The sequence below is a fragment of the Gymnoscopelus microlampas genome (assembly GCF_963454915.1).
Source record: "Gymnoscopelus microlampas genome assembly, chromosome: 10".
NCBI classification, from domain to species: Eukaryota; Metazoa; Chordata; class Actinopteri; order Myctophiformes; family Myctophidae; genus Gymnoscopelus; species Gymnoscopelus microlampas.
The window spans coordinates 30,158,055-30,173,449 of record NC_139947.1 but is presented as its reverse complement, the minus strand read 5'-3'; the positions used below and the strand labels follow the sequence as shown (position 1 = coordinate 30,173,449).

Genomic DNA, 15,395 nt, shown 5'->3' with positions numbered 1-15,395 from the left:
GAAAAACCCAAATGGATTATTTTATTTTGATTTATTATTTATTTCCTTCTCAGTAAAAACAGAGTAAATTGGCGTCATAGTGTTTTCCTTTTCAGTTTCACAATACGAAAAGCCCAAATGGATTATTTTATTTTTATTTATTATTTATGTCCTTGTTCTCGGTAAAAAAAAAAGACAGACGTCACCGGAGAGGCGGGGCGGAGGCGGGCATGAGGGTATGGAGTGGGGTGAGGTTTGGGGTTTATGGAGGTGGAGGATTTGGGAGGTCGGGGGGGGGGGTGGGGGCACAGCTTACGTGTATTTTCTTTCTTTATTTATTTTTTTCTCACTTTCCCCAATAATTGTGTTAAATTGAGCATAAAGTTTCATGTCTTTAAACAGTAGGCTAGGTGATTAGCGTAGGTTAGGCAGTCAGAGCTGACAAGTGGGAAAACAGCTCGTTTACAGTTTATTATACCACCCAATAGCTTACATTTTGATTAATTCTCTGTGGCTGCGGTTACATGGACATCATGTATTCATTCATCATAGAGGAGTCTGTTCCACAGTTCCACTCACCTGTTTACATGGGACCTGAATAAAAGGATTCCTCGGTTACATGACCCAAAGCATTCATTCGCAATATAACTTTTGACATGCGCAAATTGGTTGTCGCCTACGCCCGGGCATGTACCAGGGGCCGCCCGGCTCCACTACCTGGGGCAGAGCTTCCCCTGATGGGCATGGGAGGAGGCAATCCTCGCAACCGGATCGCCCCCCAAACACGGTGAAATAGCACGGATTGACAAACGGCAATTCCGTGCATAGATGACTAGAACTCTGAAACTCCGTGCATAGGAGAATACACCCCCCCCCCCCATTAACTTCAATACGAGGTGGAGGCAGTCACGTGACTTTCTCTCTGCGCTCTCCCCATCATCACGGTGAAATAGGATTAATTCAGACCAGTTTATTTTTTTGTATTGGTACCAGACACGGTAAAACTAGCCTACAATACTTGTCACATTTCTCTTGTAGGTAGGCTACGATGAAGTCGTCGCGCATTCGCACATGGTCATTATGATAATAAATAATAATACATAAACACCGGACCGCTCATGGTCATTATAATAATAAATGGAGAGAGAGCAACACGTACAGTCTATGAAACAAGGCACGCTCATTTATGGCAAAAGTATTGGCATCAAAATATACTTAAAGTAGAAAGTAGGCCTATTGGGCTATTCATTATGCCGAATGTCACGTTTTTCTTGTATTAGGCCTATTATGAAAATGCTTTGAAACATGCTGTAACTCATTCACTGTGACGAGAACCCTCTTTCTGCGCAGAGTAGGCCTAGCCTAATAGCGCACGGTGCACACACGGGTTGAATGCAGGGTCTGTCGTCCTTGCAGGGATTCTTTTTAAAAACGGAGGGTGAGACCTCCGTTGGGGCCGTCAGCATCGCAGTTGGGGTCCTCTATCGAGTTGTCATTTAATGTTCTCTCATGTAGCCTATAGCCTATCAAAGGGCTATAGGCTAAATATGAATTGTCTATCCTGAGCTAAACCGAACCTGTATGGTGTTGAATGGTTCCGTTCGCTCCGTTTCTCTCTCTCTCTCGTTCTCGCTCTCTCATTGATATAATTGCCCGGTATACGAAATTTAGCCTAGGATTTTTATTTCATTTGGTTATTTTATTGTTTTGAGGTCTACTCTCCTGAGTCTCCTCCATCAGCTGTCATTGAGTATAGAAAGATAATTGACACCAGCCAGCTGACTGTGCTTAATGGTTGATCACGGAAGGACAAGCAGGAGAGGGGACAATCCGTTGTCATTTTATTGTAGATTTAAAAGCAGCCTATTAGACTATATTGACTGTGTGTCTTGGATTTTACATGCAATGCTCCTGAGAGGATTATGGCGTGAGTAACAACGGACTTTAACATTAGTCCGTTGTTATAACCGTTGTTATACCGTTGTTATATGTCATAACACGCCCTCCCTCGCTCCATTACGCATGGTGCACTGTACGCGCCCTTTCCCTCTCCATTGCATTTTATGAATCCATTACAATCAATATTGCAGCGGTTGCAATAATATAACATTCCAAATAATTAGTAACATGTAGGCTATAGCCATGTCTGTCAAATAATCTTTTATTTCAAGGCAATACAAAGCTACAGGCCTATGCCTACAGTAGGCCTATGATACCAATGTCGGGTCCGGTGTATGTTATGATGTCTCCTCTTGCCTCAGTTCCCCGACCCCATGTCATTTCTCAAGCGATTGCTCTAATTCAAATTTGTATTTATTCTGTGAACTCTCTAGTTAATGTTCCTGTATTAGGCTACCCTACAGTCCAAACGGGACGCCTCCCCAAGTAACGCTCCCTTATGCATTGTACAATATTCAGCCCTTGGTAAGGAGTTTGAAAGCACAATAAACGAACATTGGTATCCTATAGCGACCCAAAATTGGCCACTACTTTCAAGGACATGCCCAGAGTTGTCTACAAACATCCTCCTAATATAAGACAAACAGTTGTCAAATCAGATCTCATCCCTAAAATGCCAATGCGCATAATGTAATTGAACCGAAAAGCCACACTTTTACGCACCACTAACGGGGAAACGTTTTGATATCAAGGGCACTATAACATGCACAACCAAAAATGCTAAAATGCCCATGCCTTCTATTATATGCTATCAATCAAAAACCATGGCTGGGGCGCACTGACGTGCCATGGACACATGTCTTTCTAAACTTTTGCGAGAAATAGAGAACATTGTGGTTCTCTCTGGCAGCATTAGATAATTACAGGCCATATTAATTATATAATTTACGTTTATCACTCACACACTTCTGAGACCCAACCGGAGTGGCCATAATGTTGATTATTTTTTCTTTATTTAATTTATTTCTTTATTTTTGTCGTCGTAATGTTTTGGCGTGGCAACTTCTGTTGGGCAAAATAAATTACCATTATTTTTTTATATGTTGAAAAGTTGTCTAGTTTTCATGTGTTTAATGTGTAAAATAATAAAAAAAAGAGTCTCCTTTATAAATTGTAATGGTTACTTTTCATGTGCGTTATACGGTGTTGGACGCCTAATGCAAGGCCAGTGTTGCTGCTCATATGCCCATTTAACTAAGCCTTAATATCAACTAGATTCACCATAAAGGTTTAATTAATCAAAAGACCAAACGTAGGGAATAGTTGTAGCCTAACTGAGGAAATCTATGGTGCATGAAATGTTGGCACTAATTTATGGAACAGTGGCCAACCATATCAAACGCGAGAAATTAACGCATTCCAACGTGTCATTGTAAATTGGCAGCCTTTGCTGGATGACACAGGTTTTCATTTCACCTGTTGACTGTTGTCATGTTGTTAATAAGACAGATAAGACAGCTGACAACAAGCTGTGTCTGTGTCCGATTCTGTCGGAAGTTCCCAATGGGTGGTAGTGACGGGGCGCATCCGGTGAAAGCCGGAATTACACTCAATGTAAACAGAAAGTAAACGAGGGGGGAAATGGCGTTTGGCCACAGACGGGATTAAAACACTTCTTTATTGAAAAACGTGGACTAATACATTGCACAAATACTTCGGACACCTAGTTAACATTTGGGGCAAGCACCTTATATTTTGCATTTGTGAGAGAGCGCCGTTCACAAACGCTAGAATGAACGCGTTTTACAATAACGTCTTAAATATTAAAAAATGCAATACAGAAGCGATATCATTTTGTTTTTTTGGCGTTTGGGGTTTACTTTTTTTTAAAGATACATTTTTGGCCCTTTATTGATAGGATAGTAGTTTGACATAAAATGGGGAGAGATTGGTAGTGACATGCAGCAAAGGGCGTCGGGATCGGGACTCGAATGCGCAATATGCTGGAGCTTTGGAGCGTGTCCGGACCGCTACACCAGGGCCTGGCGTTGGGGGGTTACTAGTTGTGTGTTTACGGAATTGTAGAGTTCATTCATTCTGAATGAATACATGATGTCCATGTAACTGCAGCCACAGAGAATGAATCAAAATGTAAGCTATTGGGTGGTATAAGAAGCTGTAAACGAGCTGTTTTCACCCTTTCCATTTGTGAATAGTAATTATGGACTGACCATGTAGCAGAGCCAGACAGAGCCTACCTCATTATAATTAAATCATTCAATAATTTGAAGGATTTTACTTTTATTCTCATTATTATTACCCCCTTCTGCCAGACGAAGGCTACAATCAGTACAATGTCATTATTAAGCATAATTCATCAGGATCGCTTTGCAGATCCACAAGCTCACACAGCGCAGATATGTTCGGGGTGCAACACCGACACTTGTCAGCTCTGACTGCCTAACCACCACGCTAATCACCTACTGTTTAAAGTCATGAAACTTTATGCTCAATTTAACACAATTATTGGGGAAAGTGAGGGAAAAAAAAGAATAAAAAAAGAAAATGCATGTAAGCTGTGCCTGTGCCCCCCCCCCACACCCCCCAAATCCTCCACCTCCATAAACTGTGTCCATAAACCCCAAACCTCACCCCGCCCACTCCATGCCCGCCTCCTCCCCACCTCTCCCGTGACGTTGTGAACTGTCTCTTTTTTTACTGAGAAGGAAATAAATAATAAATAAAAATAAAATAATCCATTTGGGCTTTTCGTATTGTGAAACTGAAAAGGAAAACACCATGAAGCCAATTTACTCTCTTTTTACTGAGAAGGAAATAAATAATAAATCAAAATAAAATAATCCATTTGGGTTTTTCGTATTGTGAAACTGAAAAAGAAAACTCTATGACGCCAATTTACTTCTTTAGTCCCAAAATACATAATGATAGAATGCAAAAGACAAACATGAAAAAGCGGGCAGTTTTGACTTGATTTAGCGTTTATTAATTCTGTAAGGCAGAACGGTGAAATGACGCCACTTCCGTTTTGGATCCGAGTTCTCAACATGGAAAAAGCGAAAAGCAACACCGTATTCCTTCTTCAGTTGCACCTCAAAGAATGACAAAAGGAATGGGCAAAAACTAAAAAAGGGACCGCTTTGGTGTCGTTTTAGTGTTTCTGGGTTTGTAGAGTAAACATGGAAAAAGAGGCCTTTTTTGTTTGTTTGCTTTAGAATGAAAAACGGATATGGCTTTTTTGTTTTTTGAACTTGGCGTAGAAAAGGAATTAAAGTAATACTTGATATCTTGGCAAAAATTGTGTTTAACAAAAAAATAAAGTTAAAAAACGGGTCAATTTCCGTTTTCCATTCATGAGATGAAGCCAATTTCTTATTGTCGATTTTGGGACTTAAGAACGGATATAAACTGAACGGACAATTTCCGATTTTTGATTTTGGGATTTTATTTTGAAAATCAACTGAACGCTACGTACACGGATTGTACCCATCACTCTGATGCATACACCTAGCCTGGTTCCAAACAGGCTGATAATCAGGCTAGCATAAACCAGGAGTGGGCGAGGACATGACAATCCTTGACAAAGTTGTCTGAGCGTGCTGTGATCTGACTAACTTGTGCACCAGTGTGGTTCTGAAACTATTTTTAATAGGAGCCTACCCTTCTGCATAGTAAAAGCAAACATGAGGTTAAGCTCTGTAGATACGTTATCTGTTCCATTTTTATGTACATAGTAACCTGTACATGTTTTCAAATAAAATACATAGTCTTTCTACATAAAATGATTATATGCAAATAGAACCGCATTCTTTCACATGGCTAAATGCATAGGCCATTCTATCATTATGCAGTGCTTTCATTCAGTGCAAATATATCCGAATCCTGATGATGATGGCTCAGGTCACCAGTTGCCTCACCTGTTAATGATCACATTATAATATGGATGGGCAGAGACCATTTTACTCCTCTTTGAGGTTGATGAGGTTCCTTTTTTATACACATAGTAACCTGTAAATGTACCTTGTTTTCAAATAAAAGACGCGTTGACTTACAGTGGTTACTTTGTAGATTTTTATTATTATTACAAAACATACAGTAACCACTTCAGCCCATACATTTCGGCCATTTGAAAATAGCCGATCTACAAGCATTATGATCTTGTAGATCTGCTATTTTCAAATTATTATACATTTTATACATTTGAAAGTTTGTTTTTGCAGTTGGCTTTTAACATTGTTGATGTAATTCTTTGTATGTGCCACTGTGTGTACAAGCTATAGTAATGTACCCTGTTGGATGGGTCTGTAGACTGGTAGTGACCCAACTTACTTTGCTTTGCTTTGCTTTTACCAACATGGTGAATCTTGGCCACGCCCCCCAAATCACTCCCCCACCCAAGCGAACTTTGCCAGCCCTATTGGTGAGTATAAAGACTGCGTATATGGAAGAAATTGGGCTTGTTGTATTTTAGTTTTTCTCAATATTAAATAAATTATAATTCCTATTTTGTTACAATGGACAAACGTATTTGGTCCAGTGTAGATCTGAACATATCAGGTCCTTAATCTTTAATCTTCCCTTTTCTGTCATAATATATGACAATCTTTCAAATATATTTATTCAATTTACATATAGTCAATAACTGTTACAGTAATTTCACAGCTTTCCACAACATAGGCCTGTGAATGTTATAATTAAGAGATAATCACATTGAACACATACTAAGACTTTATTTGCCTTATCAGACCTATGGCTGAGTGATTAGGGAGTCAGGTTAAAGCGCCACTGCCTGCTGAATTGTCACTGTGAGTGAGTGACCCAAAGGAGCTCAAGGTGTCAAACATGGTTGGCCAACACAGTTGCTGTGAATAATGGTGTGGTATACTAATAATTCACAGCTGAGGAGACAGCAAAGGAGTGCAAAGGAACAAAGTAACTAAAATAATTAGTGGAAAACAACGAGGAACTTCGAAAGTTCACAGAATGGCTACCAACTGGTGGAGGATTGCCAGCATGCAAGCACTGCCATATTTTCCGCCAACTATACTCCAGAAATCCCAATACTTGTTCACAGTAATGTAGATCTATGTATTAAGTTAAAGTGCAGATGCTATTGTCTTTGTGAATAAATAAATAAAGCTATGGGTTACCCATCACATACCTATAATGGGTATGTGGGGATATATTTTCAACTGTAGGCCTATGTCTGGTCCACGTCACTATATAGAACAAGCACACCATTCAAAGTAATAGGGTGACAGAATAGAACAGGGCGGCTGCATCTAATTTAGAAGTAGCGGACAGACCGTGACATAGTTCAATGGAGAAGTGGCGCCCTGTTCTATTCGGTTCCTCAAGCTATATACCCTAGCAGAATGGGCAGGGCCAGAGCACGGCAGTCACCTACGAGCACTTGATGAAGAGAGTCTTGGCCAATATCCCTCGCAAACGCTGTGTTGTTTGCCTTGATGACCTCCTTGTCCACAGACTTGACTTCAAGGGAGCTCTGACCCAACCTGAAGGTATTTGAGGCCCTTCACCGTGGAAGTTCCACCTGCTGCAACCGTAGAGAGCATTCCTTGGTCCCATGGTCAGTGGAGTTGGTCACTGTAAAAGACTGGCCGGTCTGCCCACTCCACCACCTGACACACAAAGGGCAGACAGACCTTTTTGTGCGACAAGTGCAGTACTATGGCAAGCCGTTTCAACATTTAATCGAACCACGCTCCTATCTGTAATATTTGTTTTAGATATCCCAAATCACTTTTCTCTTAGTCAAAACTGCATTCTCACTACTGCCTTCAACCAGCTGCGGGAAGCAATCATGGGGGCCCGTCCTGGCTTACTCCATCCACAGTAGCCTAAGCTAAGCCCTATTGTTGACATTGACACCAGCAGCAGCATGGGCATATCATTAAAAAAACATAAAAACAGGAAATGGGGTAAACAAAAAATGGTTGGCTCCTTCATGTGCACATTCAGTACCTGGTTCTATCAAAATTGGATGTTATGGAGAAGAGTCTACACTCACATTCCCTGCCATTGACGGACATCGCCGTCATTTAAAATCCACCCGTTTACCGCCATTGACGGAGATCTGCATAATTTTTGGGGAAAAACGCCAGAACCCAAGATAACGTCATCCGAAGATTTACTGCTCCATTCACTTAATAGGTTAACCTATTACTTTAAAATCATGTATCTCGGCTCCTGTGTACTTTTTTTTCAATTGGGTATAACAAGAGAACGGGAGGTCACGATGACAGACGACAGATAGGTCTACTCTACACAAATGTCGGAATCCATAAAAGAATCTATGCAGTCTTCATCCAAGGCTAGTTCAATGTCAGCTGAGCTCACTGATGATTTCAGAAACTCCAAACAAATGAAATGTCTTCCCAGGTGAATTTAATTTTAAATAAGTAACTTGTTCATACTTTTAACAAATCCATCATCTGAAAAAGAAAAGAAAAAAGAAAAGCTAACATTTAACATTGTTCATCATTTGGACAGTCATACATGTTTGAATATGTTACAAAATTAGATTCTGATATTAAGCAGAAGTCAGAACTCAAAGCTCTTTAACTTGGCAAAATTCAGGGAATGTAAATTCGTCTTAAAGAAAGGTGTAGCTACCTAGGTGTATATGTGTATGCCTACATTAGGCCTACCCACCCAACTGAATAGGTTGCAGCAAGTGTGAGCAGAGGTGCACCATACAGTAGCTTACATGAAAACCTAAACAGAAAGTAGACTTTTAATGCATGGCAAAAGGATATGTTCAGAAGTATATACGCCAAACGCGAGAAACTTCATAAACTGGGATAATAATAGCAAATCTTTTTTTCCTCAACATAAGGCTATCAAAAGGTTAACTTGATACTTTTCATGTCATATATCATCACTCTCGATAAATAATTTCTTTGCAAACTCACACTTAACTTGTGCAAATACATTCATGATAAAATGTTACGTCTCAGACAGGGGCCAACTAATGGCCAGTATTTTTTAATTTGTGTATGGAAAAGTAATATGCATGTCATGGTTATCAAATTGTCACATGCGGTTTGTTGATAAAAAATAAAAATTAGAAAACGTGAGGAAGACTGGTAAGCCTTGATCCACATCAGCATTTTCTGTATTCCAAGTTAACTTCTTTCTTTGATTGCTGTCCATTGGCAGTGTTTGATGAGGGTGGGGAGACAGGAAGGCAGGGCTTTTCAAAACCGGCCATAAAGGGATATTTCACTGATAATTCACCACAGTATAAGTTATAGCCGTAATTGTTTCTCTCAGAATATTTCTGTAATGACCACTAGACATTTAGAGATAGGTACTATTTTGTTTCAACATGAATTCCTGTGCACTGACTAATCTATATAAAATAATAAACTATATTTTCCCCCAACAATATCCCTTCATGAGGCTTTGAGTCATACTTATTTTTAATCAACATCATTCCTGAAGGTTTTAATCAACACAACTTTTCGTCATCCCCTGGATGGTGTCAGTCAGTGGATTAATTAACACAAAACACAATTACTCTAAAACCAAACAAAGTTGCGCAAGACTGTTACATGTCTTCAGGATGTATGAGGAAATGTATAAAAATATATAACATTTTTTTAAGTGTCCTTAAAGGGATATTTCACTTTCAAAAAAACTTTTGGTCATTTTATGGTCTAGTCAGGCTTTTGTGAACCCCCCAGACTGTTTTTAAGTTGCTTGATTCAGTATTTAGATATTTGATATTCATTTTATCAGCCACGCCCCCTTCCTATACAAACCCATTATAACTTCAAACTCCATTTTTAACCCGTTTAACCATCAAAAACACCCGTCCTTGGTTCTGGTGACTCACCCTACCCTCCTAATGCGTGAGAGGGCCGTGTTTTTTTTATAACTTTTTTCATTTATTTTTAATAATTCTTTTTTGTATTTAATTTTTTCATTTTCCAAAAAGAAATATTAAAAATAAATGAAAAAAGTTATCAAAAAAACACGGCCCTCTCACGCATTAGGAGGGCAGGGTGAGTCACCAGAACCAAGGACGGGTGTTTTTGATGGTTAAACGGGTTAAAAATGGAGTTTGAAGTTATAATGGGTTTGTATGGGAAGGGGGCGTGGCTGATAAAATGAATATCAAATATCTAAATACTGAATCAAGCAACTTAAAAACGGTCTGGGGGGCTCACAAAAGCCTGAGTAGACCATAAAATGACCAAAAGTTTTTTTGAAAGTGAAATATCCCTTTAACTAAAAGGGACTCATTGTACAGGGGCGTTTGATGCTACATAATAAGCTCATTGAAATGTAAAACTAAACCCATCACTGTATTTCCAATAAAACAAAATTCCATGGTGTCTGTTCAACTTAGCAGAGCTGATGTTGACAGGACTGCATGACTGCAGATAAACTTTAATTATTGAATTCTGATATACTGGCAATATTGTCCGTTCTAATTTCAAACAGAATGCTTGCCTGCTGTTTTGTGTGGTTGCTCTTTGTCTGTTTTCTGTTGATAAAATAACTTGTCTTGCAAAAACTGCAAGACAGTGTTTAATAATTGTGATCACAATATCTAGTGATAAAAACTGGAATATCATTTTGGCTATTATTGTGCAGCCCTAAAGTGTACAGTAATACAGGGTGATGCAAGATGATCGTGGGCACAGCTGCCACTGTAACTTAACCACTTAAACCCTATACTCTGTTGACGGGGGTCCCCCTGGGGTCTAATCTATACTTGTTCCCCTCCTTTTCCCTCTACACCAAAAACTGTCATTGTAGAAAATAAATGCATCACAATGCGCCGTGTTGTGAGCTTGTAGATGTGCTATTTTCTGTGAATGTTACCCTATTTTCTCAGAATGTCCACCTATTAAGACATGAATGCTCAGAATGCTAGGGTTCATGCGGTTAATGTATGACAAACTTTGTGTGTCAGTATATGGCTGGTGATGACTTCTAAACGTATTTCAATGACAATTGTGTATAAGAACCGGGTAGGAATGGTCAAATCAAAGTCTTGTTAAGCAAAAAGAGGACACCAAAACTAATACATTTAAATAATAATAATAACACTGACTTTGCTCTGCAGAGTTTAAGGCTCTTCATGTGGAATCGGAATTTGTCATAAAGCTAATATAATGTTTTAAGCATTGGGGAATTAGTGTTCAGCTATACCCTCCTGTTTATACACAAGATGTTTGTACACGTTTTGTGTTCCTAAATATTTCAGGTGTTGTGATTAATATTGATAATACACGTTCTATTTCATATGAAATATTGTGATCAAAGTAAAAATTCTTCTTCTTCTTCTTTAACCATGTCCAGTGTTTAAGACTCCTGTCTCTGAACCCACTTGTGTCACGTGCATTAAATTCCATCAATGTGCTTCTGTGCTACTGTCCCTATGCTATCTCCCTCACATTTCTTACTGTCTGCCACAAAAAAAGTTAAATGGCCATTGTCCTTTTGTAAAAAATAAAATAAAATGAAACATAGAAATATCCCAAAGAGGAACAAGGGCAGTGTTAGCCTTCTATACCTGTGGTCAGAGATTGTTCTTTTAAAAAAAGTGTTCATACAACAAAACACGCACCCATTGGAGAAAAACACCTCTTACAATATGAATCTCTGAATTGGTGTCACACCTCCCCCCTACCCCCCGCCACACATTTACCAACCTTCCCTTCAAAATCTTTGAACATTTGATAGGGAATAACATCAAACGGCAAAAAGAAGGTGTGGGAATGTTCACTCAGTTGAAAAAACAAATCAGTTATTTGTGTTGGTGCTGGAAAGAAATGTTCTTGCTGGATAGTTGATGATGGAATCCCAGGATCCTGCATGATTATTTTGCCAACCTTAGGCTACTTAAATGTCAGGCCGCTTCAATAAATGCAAAATCTTCCAAGGCCTTTGATATTGTATGTTATAGGAAGGTTGGTCCCTTTCGAGTGGTATATACTAAAATAAATTAATGGCAAAGTTAAAAAGGCCAAATAATCCAGTATCTCATATTACCACAAACACTAATATTCCAGTGGTAATTGTAATGATAATAACTTCAATAATAACAGCTATATGAATAGGTAATAACTTTTGTTTTAAGAGGTGGAGCCTACAGAATCTGAGTGAAATGTTATGTATCCCGAAGACGACGGCGAAGGTGTGCTCACAAAACTATTTGTGCTTCCTTTGCTCTCTGCCTTGTTCAGGTGCTTTTGGTGGCCCCAGTCTGCCACAGCCCCAACCTTGACTCCAAGGCCTGTCCTGGAGTTGGGCCTGTGAATCGAGTACCCTCCAGTCTGGCTTTGCCCAGGGGAAGCCGGCTCACCTTTCTGTTTCCCCTCCCGGCAGCCATTAGAGCCACAATCCCTGGGACTCTGCTCCCCGGTGTATGGCCTGTCCGGTCTGGGCGAACTGTTGGGAGAACTGCCTCGGCTTCCGCTCCTCTTGTGCTCCGAGAGGCGACGGAGCGCCTGTGGCTCACACTCAAAGTCTGTGAGCAGGAAGTGTGGCAGGAGCACGTTGTGCTGTTCGTAAACATTGGGGATGAGAGAGATGGCGGAGGCACGGCGTGGGCTTTTCCTGGGGCTGGGCAGTGGCGTTTCGTCTATAAAGTTTATCACCTCGTCACGGCTGAAGCATCGCAGCTCTTCTTCGTAGCCACCACAGACCACACGGGGCAGGTGGCGGAGGGAGTGGTGCACACTATCCTCGGAGCGCCGACGCTTGCGATGCGGGTGGTGGTGGTGGTGGTGGTGCAGCTGGCTCTCCTCGTGGTAGGAGACCAGGCTGTTCCTCCGTCTCTCGTGGCGCGGAAAGCTGGAGCTGTAGTGGGCCGTCGGCATCATGTCCTCTGTAGAGCCCCAGCGGTGAAGGTAGGAGGGGATCTGGTCGTTGGTCCACATGTCGGTTTCGTCGTGGGAGTATCTTCTTGTAGGGGGCACCTGCTCGCAACACACAGAACCAATACCTTCAGTCTATGGGTTAGGCTACTTTTTCATATTTTTATATTGACATTCATGCACTAATTCTACTACACCAATGAAAAAGGTTTGTCTGCAATGTGGCACTGCAATATCTAACATCTAATTCAAATGAATAATCAGGTTACTACGTGTAGGATTCCTTCATTGCTATGTTGCTGCCAAATCATCAGTGATAGCATGTAAGTTTAGCCGGAAAATGTAATATTTCACATCAACAAACTATAGCCCCAATGACTCACTTTGTGCAATCATTTGTGTAATTTTTTCCTGAGATTTCAGGTTTCCACTGAAGGCCTCTTCCTCTAGCAGTGTGTTGAGTTAAGACCCCTACACACTGTACGATATTTGACACGATTTGTCTGTCGGGGAGCTTTTTTGGTGATCGCCGACAAAACCACCGATATGAGTCAAGATTGGGCGTTCCTCGGCGAGGTGTTGATCGCGCAGTGTGTAAGGTACTCCGAGAAGAAACACCCCGATAAAGTACAGTCGGCGAGGTGTTCCCGACAACTTTCATAATTCAAACTTGTTATTATTATTATTGATATTTGGGTCTATCGGCCCACGCTACAGCCAAGGAGAGCACATTATAGCCACGCACCGTGGCTAGTCCTCCCGCATAGAACCGCAATATTACCGTCCAGACAGTCCAGTCTTGTATTAAGTTAAACATGATGAAACAGATTGATAGAGTGAGCGAGCCTGCTCGACGATGGGGCTGTTTAATATTAGAGAGGAATAGGGCTTGCAGACAGAAAGAGAGCTGTGTGTGTGTGTGTGTGTGTGTGTGTGTGTGTGTGTGTGAGTGTGTGTGTGTGTGACGCACGTATGTATCTCTGAACAGTATTGCCAGGTTTTGCGAGAGAAAAAAGCAACCAGGTCTATGAAAACAAGCCCAACAAAAGCGACTATAGGCTGCATGAGCACTTTAAACCTCAAGTGCTCATGTTCACAACGCGTCGCAGCTATTTTCAAAGAAAAAAACATTAAGAAATAAAGCCAAATAAGCAACTACACTTTGGAAATAAGCTAAAAAGAAACGCAACCACCAATATTTTTTACAAGCAACTCGCTTATAATAAGCGGACACGGCAACACTGCTTCTGATCTGAATTGCACCCTGGTTGACTTTTGAAACGTTTGTTTCAGAGAGGGAGAGAGAGAAAAATACAGAGAAATTGAGAATTATTTAAGGTCAATCATTAGCGTCCTGTCTCGCGCATATATCACGGGAGCCTTTCACGTTTTCGTGAGACGTTTGGAATAAAAACAAATGTATGTATTTGGGTCGAGATCACATCGTGGTGAAATACCTTGCAATCAGTGAACCCCTGTCGCCGACCAATCAATCGTGCGAGAATCACAACGATATATTTAGCCCGATTTCAAGAGAGAAACTCGTGCAATGAGAAATGCTTAACGATCTGTTCACTCGCCGACCATTTCAAATGTCAGGCAGTGTGTAGGCCATTACCTAAGTTATCTAAATATGCAGTAAGCAGAAACATGCGTTGCTCCTAAGGCAAAGCATGTAACATGGGGCTACAATGTTAGCAGTGGTCGAATTGTAATGGACCAATAAAATTATATATACATATTTTTTTAAATCCTACATGTAGCAGAATTAAGTCTGATAACCAAGTTGTTGAGTGCTGTTTTTTAATGATTACACAGCTGATTTTGTTTGGTTGCCTAATCTTTTTCTTTTTTTGTTGTTGTCCCATTTGCTTATTCTCTATAAAATATTATATCATCAATCTAATTGGTAAATCTAATTGGCTATATGTTTATATAATCCCCAAATTGATATACTCACATTCCACATTGTTCTGAGCACTATATAAGAAATGTAGAATTTGTCAAGGTGGAGTCAAGAAGCACAAGACTAATATCAGACTGCCTCCCTGTGGTGGCTTTCGGTGAATGCAACAAACAAACAAAAAGGACAGCAGACGATACAGTAGCAAGGTGAGTGCAAGGGCTGAACAGCAGAGGGCAGCAAAAGCATTAGAATGATTTCAGATGCGGGCAGGAAGATGGTAGAGAAGCAGTAACAATAACTCAATTGATATGAGGCTTCATTATTCTGCAATCAAGCCACTTGAGAAGTGCCACAGCAATTCTTAAATGGAGGCGTTACTTCATGTTTACTGTAAGTGATTTGATGATTCACAGTCTGAGGATTTTAACACCATGCATTGGTGGCATATGTAATTGGATCATAGTTCAGACAACCATCCCATTACCAAAAATAAAAAAAGTCACATTTGTTTTACTGTTACAACTATGCAATGAAGATGTACACACATATTACAATAATAGTATTATGGTGATTTGCATGGTTGACGAGGCATGGTGAATGAAGTGATGGCCTCACACGATACTGTGACTGCTACTGTATACATCTCTGTTTCAAGGCTTCTTAAAAGGTCACATGGGTTGGGATCCTACACAGAGGTTGGATTGTTCCTGCTGACAAACATCACAGCAATTGCAGTG

The 15,395-nt window shown here is 40.3% G+C and overlaps 1 protein-coding gene across 1 annotated transcript in view; it reads right to left on the bottom strand.

Annotated features, from left to right (window-relative positions):
* Positions 1 to 10,154: 10,154 nt before the first annotated feature.
* The window catches only part of gpr153 (G protein-coupled receptor 153), a 53,055-nt gene continuing 47,814 nt past the window's right edge, over positions 10,155 to 15,395 (bottom strand). The window contains exon 6 of the mRNA XM_084070278.1: positions 10,155 to 12,854. Within this exon, the coding sequence (XP_083926404.1) occupies positions 12,009 to 12,854 (846 nt within the window). The 3' untranslated portion in view covers positions 10,155 to 12,008. The remainder of the gene's footprint in view (positions 12,855 to 15,395) is intronic.